The sequence below is a fragment of the Triticum dicoccoides genome, chromosome 5A (genome assembly GCF_002162155.2).
Source record: "Triticum dicoccoides isolate Atlit2015 ecotype Zavitan chromosome 5A, WEW_v2.0, whole genome shotgun sequence".
NCBI classification, from domain to species: domain Eukaryota; kingdom Viridiplantae; phylum Streptophyta; class Magnoliopsida; order Poales; family Poaceae; genus Triticum; species Triticum dicoccoides.
In genome coordinates, this window is record NC_041388.1 from 426,896,934 (window position 1) to 426,905,156 (window position 8,223).

Below are 8,223 nucleotides of genomic sequence, written 5' to 3' on the forward strand. Positions count from 1 at the left end.
TAGTTAGTTTGAGGCTAAGTTTTCTGTTGTTAAATTATCTTATAATTTGATGTGAAAAATAGCTGTAAAATGACTAAGTTCGTGATTGCTAAACTATGGAATATGTTTTGTTAATTTGGTGAGGAAAAACAGCTGGGAAATATGCCAAAGTAAGTTATTCCAAACAGTTAAATAGGCAAAACATAATTCGGTGAATTGATATGGATGCCAAGCTACTCTGTTCTTTAATAGCAGAACCTAATTTGACAACTATTGGGAACGAATGCAAGATGCAGGTGAGGAACTTTGGGAGATCCTGAACATACATACATGATATGATCAGGCCAGTTAGACTGCTACATTGTTGAATAATTTCTCAGTTTATGTGAAAAACATTCAGCGTTTGGTGGATTGCGTTGCTTACAAAGCTTGTTCGAGTCAAAGTATAATGGGAACTTTTTTTTACTCAGGAACTGAATTTTTGTACCACTCGAGATAAACAAGTTATGTTTCTTTTTAAGAATCTTGAATGAGTGACCCCGCAAAAAAAAAGAATCTTGAATGAGTGTTCTTTTCATACTTGGTACGGAGCCCGGCTTCTTAGACAAGATCACAGGCACTTCTACAACAATATAAGCCATGGTCAATTTAGTCATCCGTGACCAGCTAAACTCCAGTGTTCTGCTGTGGACTTCAGCGTTAAGGCATTTCAATGGTCAGATATGGCTGGACGTTTTTTTTTCTTCAAGAAAAGAAGTATCTGAAAGAAGAAGTCCATAGAGGAGAGCTGCCGGTTTTCACTTCCAAGCCACTAAAGGTTGCAGCATCTATATAACCAACAAGCTGATCTGTCATCTGCCAATCCAGCAAACCAAAAGCCCCACTTCCGAAGCAAACCATTCCCGGACAAGACATTGCTCAAATGGCGTCCCAGCTGGTCGAGAGCCACCGCTCTGGCGCCAAGGTTGTAAGGGGGACGACGTCTGCAAGAAGAGGTCCGTCGAGCTCCTCGAAGAGCTTGGCCTCCCAAAAGGCCTATTTCCAATGAGCGACATGGAGGAGGTCGGGTACAACCGCGAGAGCAGCTTCATGTGGATGCTTCAGAAGAAGAAGAACGAGCACACCTTCAAGAAGATCAAGCAGACGGTCTCCTATGCCCCCGAGGTGACCGCTTTCGTCAAGAAGGGCAAGATCAAGAAGGTCACCGGGGTCAAGGTCAAGGAGCTGTTTCTGTGGCTCAGTTTGGTTGAGGTCTATGTCGAGAGTCCTCCGCTGAAAAAGTCACCTTCAGGACTGGTACCGACTGTCTGACACTCATGATGCATCCGCGTTCACTCTCGGAGAATAGGGAGCTGGTAAAAAATGCCACAAAAATAAAGTCAGCGAATGGTTCGACACTATACTCAAAGAAGTTCATGAAAATGGGTAAACATACACTATTCGAGTAATTAACATGTTATGCAGAAGTGTATGTTTCCATTTTCATGTAATCTATAGACTGTTGCACGAATGTTGCTCCCTTTCAGGTTGTAAGCGTTCTGCAATGAAATGAATCATCTATCCCACAACGATCACTTACAACTTCCCCCTAATGTCCCCATCTTCGTGCCAAGCCTTATCAACAATTTCTATTTTGTCAATTTTGATTTTCTCACTCTTAGGTTCAGGTTGATGCTAAAACAATTGTTTGCGCGTTGATTGCTTTCAGACATCATAAAACACAAAGAACTTCTCGTGCTATGACCCCTGTTGCTGAACTGCTGAAATTTATTTCAGATAATCTGTAGATATAGCGACGGAAGTTGATTACCCAGACAACATGGTAGTAGCAAAAGTTGGTTCAGCGAACGGAATCATCATAAGCTGACCTGAGCACAAGAATACAACTTACAAGTCAAAACGACAGTATGACTAGCTCAAGGTGCAACTGAGACTATGCAGGCAGCAGTGCCAATGCTCATCCAGATTATATTGGATTTCACTTTGCATTGGACACCAGATTACAACTCTTAAGTAATACTAATAAATTAATTAAGAATAAGACATGTTAAACAAACTACATTATCAGGAGCTTATAGTGAAGGAATAAAAACAAAAGCAGCTTAATAAATAAATAAACAAGACCAGACATCAGGAACTTGCAAAAAACACAAGGTACGTAGCAAGACAATGTGGCAAATGGCCAAATATATTAACCGATATAGGTTATGAGTTTGCTCCTCTCACAATTTATCCGCAATTCGAACAATTGCCAAAATGTTACAGGTATCGTCATAGCCCTCTTAGAAAAACCTAAACAGACGGAGGTAGGATAAAGATATTAACTTCCTAAACTGGGTACACAAAAAAGTAGAAGAAACCTGATGCAGAACAAATCTACATCTTGGCCTCCTTGGGGTCCTGGTATTCAGCTTCTGGAGTCTGGTCGCCACCACCACTGCTGCCGCTGTCACCACCGGCAGCCCCGCCACCACCCTGCATGTGCTGTCCAATCTTTGAGACTGCCTTGTTCGCCGCCTCCAGCTTCTGCTTGATGGCGTCCAAATCATCGCCAGCCATTGCTGCTCTCAGATCAGAGACAGCAGACTGGATCTCCGTGACAACTTCAGCAGGGACCTTGTCTTTGTACTCGCTGACGCTCTTCTCGATGCTGTAGATGGTGGTATCTGCAGAGTTCCTGAGGTCAATCAACGACTTCCTTTCCTGATCCCGCTGAGAATTCAGCTCGGCCTCCTTGACCATCTTCTCGATGTCACTGTCAGACAAGCCACCTGACGATTTGATGGTGATATCTTGCTCTTTGCCGGTGGACTTGTCCTTTGCTGACACCTTGACAATTCCATTGGCATCAATGTCAAAAGTGACCTCAATCTGTGGCATACCCCTTGGGGCTGGTGGAATGCCTTCAAGCTGGAATTCACCAAGAAGCTTGTTATCTGTAGCCATCTCCCTCTCACCCTGAAGCACCTTGATTCCAACCTGCGTCTGGTTATCTGCAGCAGTGGAGAAGGTCTGGCTCTTCTTGGTTGGAATTGTTGTGTTCCTGTTGATTAGCCTTGTGAAGATGCCTCCAAGAGTCTCAATACCAAGGGAAAGGGGCGTGACATCCAGCAGCAAGAGCTCCTTCACATCACCCCTCAAGATACCACCCTGAATGGCAGCTCCCATGGCAACAGCCTCATCAGGATTGACACCCTTGCTTGGGGACTTGCCGAATATCTGGGAAACAATATCCTGGACCTTTGGCACCCTTGTCATACCACCAACCAGTAGAACCTCATCAATCTCCTTTGCAGAAACACCAGCATCCTTGAGGCAGTTTGTGCATGGGATGCGAGTTCTCTCAATGAGGTTGCCCACAAGAGACTCAAACTTTGATCTGGTCAAGGTAATGTTGAAATGCTTCGCACCAGAGGCATCTGCTGTGATGAAGGGGAGATTGATTTCAGTCTGTGGAGTCGAGGAAAGCTCAACCTTCGCCTTCTCAGCAGCTTCCCTGAGCCTTTGCAGGGCCAACTTGTCCTTGCTCAGATCAATGTTGTCAGAGTTCTTATATTCACTAACCAGGTAGTTGAGCAATGTAGCATCGAAGTCCTCACCGCCAAGGAAAGTATCTCCATTGGTTGCCTTGACCTGAACAAGATACAAGCATTATGATCAGAACAAGATACCGATACTATGATCAGAACACACGCTTTAAAAAACTATTTAGGATATGTAGTGGAGTCATCTGAAGAAAGGTGTTTACCTCAAAAACACCATTAGAAATCTCAAGGATTGATACATCAAATGTGCCACCACCCAAGTCAAATACAGCAATCAGGCCCTCCTTGTTGTTCATTCCATACGACAGAGCTGCGGCAGTGGGCTCATTGATAATCCTCATCACCTCCAACCCAGCAATCCTACCAGCATCCTTGGTGGCCTGACGCTGAGCATCATTGAAATAAGCTGGGACTGTAATAACAGCCTTGGAGACTGACTTGCCAAGGTAAGCCTCTGCAGTTTCCTTCATCTTGGTAAGAACAAAGGCACCAATCTGGCTTGGGGAGTATGACTTCCCAGCCATCTCCACCCAGGCATCACCATTTGTTCCCCTGACAATCTTGTAAGGCACCATATTCATTTCCTTCTGTGTTTGGGGGTCATCAAAAGCTCTACCAATCAGGCGCTTGGACCCACGAACTGTGTTCTCGGCATTTGTCACTGCCTGTCGACTGGCAGTGATGCCGATCAAGATCTCGCCTTTGCTGTTTGTGGCAACAATGGAGGGTGTTGTCCTCGCACCTTCAGCATTCTCAATCACCCGTGGTGTCTGTACAAACAAATTGATCAGTCTTACTAATAGTGTCACCAGTTCACAACCAATTAAAAGCATGTATATACTTCCTCCGTCACAGTTTAGAAGGCACAGTTAAATTTGCGTGTGTTTCCACAACAGACAAGGTTTAGGGCGCATTGCATTTATTTCTAGTAGCTAATTAGTACTCCTATATACTATTTCTATATGCATGCGTAGTGTGAAAGCTATTTTTTAGCCCATCTCACAACCAATAGATAACCACCTAGGTCCCAGAGAATTTCCAAGCGCGCCTTCTAAACCGTGACGGAGGGAGAAAATCAAACTGCAACTTAACAACATTTTACTAGTACTGTCAATGATTCAATACCAATTGGAAGTATAGTCATCAAACTGAAACTTTACAGCATTTCAAGATATAGTACTAGGTGCATCTGGATACAGCTATTGCCTTACAAATTCAAGAGATGCTAGTGCTGTTAAACTGTCTAATAATACAGAGAATATGGCAAATTTCATAGTCAGTGATTAGAGAACAAGATCACACCTTTCCTTCCATGACGGAGACACATGAGTTAGTCGTGCCCAAATCGATCCCGATGACATCGGCGGCAGCGGGCCTTGAGCTGCACAGGCACAGAATATACATCCATCTCAGTACCGAACAAGCAAGAAGCAGGACAGATACAAACAGCACACAGTAGACGATCTACACATCCAACATCGAGGATTACCTGAAAGCGCGGGCCACGGCTCCGAGCCTGGAGAGCAGGGGAGACGTCGCGTGATGATGCTGATGTGTCCTGGGAGCCTGGTCAGATCACACCAGCGGAGCACAAAGACGCATCAGATCAACATCACAGCACGAATAATGAACCCCTAAATCCGCGCGCCGATCCAAGAAGAGACCAGCGCCCGGCCGCGGAACAAGAGAAAATGCAAGCACATGGAGATGGGGAGAGGGGGGGGAGGGGGGTGGCACCTGAGCGATGGCGCGCGTGGCGAGGGCGTGGCCGGACCTGGCCAGCCGCGAGGCGAGGAGAGATCCGATGGCCATGGCTGGCGCTCGAGCTTGGGTCGTCGGCTCCCGGCGGCGGCGGCGGCGAGTCGGGGGACGGAGAAAAGGGGCAGAGGTGAGATCCGAAAAACCCTAGCGGGAGGCTGCCTCTGCTCTTAAACCCCTGGCGGCCCGCCGCACCGGCTTGGGGAAGGGGAAAGAAATGGGGGGCGAGGGCATTCCCGTCATTCTTTTTCCTGATGGGTGTGTGGCTGGCGGTGGGCCCGGGGTGGCGGGCCGGAAGATTCCAGACGGCTCGAGCGGCCTCGCCCCCGTCCGTTCGTTCGGGGTTCGGTCGTTTGGGTGGCGGAGAACGTTTCTTTTTGCGGAAGGAATTTGTTTTCTTTACATCTTTCTCGACGTGGCAAAAAGTCAAATGCAAAGCTGGTCTGGAATAAATGCGGCATGGAGAAGTATGGGGATTTTGCTTTCTTGGACGATAATGCAACAACACTGTCCGGCATGGCGTGACCAAAGGGTTCGTGCCTACTAATTTTCGCACCGTTTCTCTAGACTCAATGAGTTTTCTTATAGTAAAAAAAGGGCTTAAATATGTACTACAACTACCTCAAATGGACAAAGTAAACATGGGCATTTGTTAGGCCGTGCCTTTTTCGGGCCGAGCTTTAAATGCCCGGCCAGAATAATACCACAATACACTTTTTTCTCATTAAATAATATTGTTTTATTATATTACATATAATAAATGTCTTATTATAGCTATATAGATGCCTAGATTCAAGCTTTTGGGCCGAGTCTGGCCCGACTTTCGGGCTTCAGCTTCGGACCGGGCTATAGATGCCTAGATTTTATGGCTGTGTGCTTCTTCTATATGTAGTGTGGGATCGCTAGGTGGGTCATGGAGCAGCCGTGCCAGGTGTGGGTGGACTCTTCGGTGTGTGACCGAGTTTTGCTGTAGGTGTAAAACTCTGTGTAGTCTACAAAGGATCATATTCGTGTGCCAACAACGGTGGACGCCTCTGATACGTCCATTTTGGCTCATGTTTTTCTACTGTTTTTTAATGTTTTAGAACAATATTTTCACCTTATGATGCAATTTTAATGTACTTCCTCTCTTAAAATCCAAGATACACTTGAAGAGGGAGATTGTCGGCAGCTGGATTTCTGAGCGTGAAAAGCTACAGCAAAGATAGTTATTATCCAGAGCTTCAAATGACCTGAAAATTTACGAAGAATTATTTTGGAATATATAAAAAATACTGGAAGAAAGAAGTACCACCAATCTTTGCTGCAACAAGTCTCCTCTACTCTGTGTAGCCCGCAAACATGTCGCGAAGCATTCCCCGATCAAACATGTGCTTATTTTGTGATGAACCATTGACTTTCGGACCAAACATCTTGTATTTTTCATTTGGACCGTGGTATGTGTCATGTTTTTCATTTGGACCGTGGCATGTACGCATGTACCATTTTCAGTTGAACCGTTGATAGTACATTTAAGAGAGCTTGTTTGTTGTTTTGTGTAATCTAGTTGCCCTTTGTTGCAAGTGCATTTCCCCTATGAGCTTTTGAAGTTGTAAAAATTACTTTTTTTTATAGGATAGTAATTTTGCAAACCCTATGTATGAATCCATGTGTACCAAATAGTAGGCGTATGTGAGGGGTTTGGAGATTTGGGGGATTTGAGAGGATTGGGTGAAAGGGAGGGATTCACCAAATCCTCTAAACAAAACCTCCTCCCAATGTTGGAAATATGCCTTAGAGGCAATACTAAATTGGTTATTATCATATTTCCCTGTTCATGATAATCGTTCATTATCCATACTAGAAGTGTATTGATCGGAAACTTAGATACATATGTGGATACATAGACAATAACGTGTCCCTAGTGAGTCTCTACTAGACTAGCTCGTTGATCAAAGATGGTTATGGTTTCCTAGCCATAGACATGAGTTGTCATTTGATAACGAGATCACATCATTAGGAGAATGATGTGATGGACAAGACCCAAACTATGAACGTAGCATATGATCGTATCAAGTTCATTGCTATTGTTTTCTGCATGTCAAGTATATGTTCCTATGACCATGAAATCATGCAAGTCACTGACACCAGCGGAGTACCTTGTGTGTACCAAACATCGTAATGTAACGCAGTGGCGGTGCTAGAAGTTTAATGCAATGTAGTCAATTTGAAGTTGTGTAGTCAGATATATGAATTTCTATTTATTTTTTGCAAGATGTATACATGTATACATTGATTTTATCAAAAAGCTGGGTAGTCAATTGACTACCCAGCTTACATGTGGCTTCGCCACTGTCTTCGAGGGTGTCTGTTGAGTTGGCATGGATCAAGACTGGCATTTGCCACTCCGTATGACGGATAGGTATCTCAGGGCCCACTCGGTAATAAAACATCACAAGAAGCTTGCAGGCAATGTGACTAATGAGTTAGCCACGAGATCTAGCATTACAGAACGAGTAAAGGGACTTGCCGGTAACGAGATTGAACTAGGTATGGAGATACCGACGATCGAATCTCGGGCAAGTAACATACCGATGGACAAAGGGAACTACATACGGGATTAGCTAAATCCTTGACATCGAGGTTCGACCGATAAGATCTTCGTAGAATATGTGGTAACCAATATGGGCATCCAGGTCCCGCTATTGGTTATTGACCGTAGAGGTGTCTCGGTCATGTCTGCATAGTTCTCGAACTCGCATGGTCTACACACTTAACGTTTGGTGATGATATAAGTATAGTTGAGTCATTATGGTGGTTACCGAAGGTTGTTCGGAGTCCCGGATGACATCCCGGACGTGATGAGGAACTCTAGAATGGTCCGGAGGTGAATATTGATATATTGGATGAAGGGTATTGGAGTCCGGAAGTGTTTCGGGGGTACCGGGTGATGACCAGCATG

General features: G+C 44.8%; 1 protein-coding gene across 1 annotated transcript; it reads right to left on the reverse strand.

Moving 5' to 3' along the window:
• Nucleotides 1-2,138: 2,138 nt before the first annotated feature.
• Nucleotides 2,139-5,454, reverse strand: LOC119302058 (heat shock 70 kDa protein, mitochondrial-like). The gene is made up of 5 exons (XM_037579076.1): nucleotides 5,262-5,454; nucleotides 5,014-5,090; nucleotides 4,827-4,905; nucleotides 3,728-4,294; nucleotides 2,139-3,612 (listed from the first exon to the last, which is right to left on the reverse strand). Exons 1-5 carry the CDS (start codon nucleotides 5,334-5,336, stop codon nucleotides 2,356-2,358), a joined length of 2,055 nt encoding a protein of 684 aa, XP_037434973.1. The 5' UTR covers nucleotides 5,337-5,454; the 3' UTR covers nucleotides 2,139-2,355.
• Between the last annotated feature and the right edge of the window lie 2,769 nt (nucleotides 5,455-8,223).

What these genes read in the sequence shown, in the direction of transcription:
- LOC119302058 (XM_037579076.1), bottom strand. Translation starts at nt 5,336, where the DNA reads ATGGCCATCGGATCTCTCCTCGCCTCGCGGCTGGCCAGGTCCGGCCAC. An exon ending in CCACGCGCGCCATCGCTCAG is followed by an intron (nt 5,091 to 5,261) that starts GTGCCACCCCCC and finishes TGATCTGACCAG; the next exon opens with GCTCCCAGGACACATCAGCA. An exon ending in TCTCCGTCATGGAAGGAAAG is followed by an intron (nt 4,295 to 4,826) that starts GTGTGATCTTGT and finishes TTGTTTGTACAG; the next exon opens with ACACCACGGGTGATTGAGAA.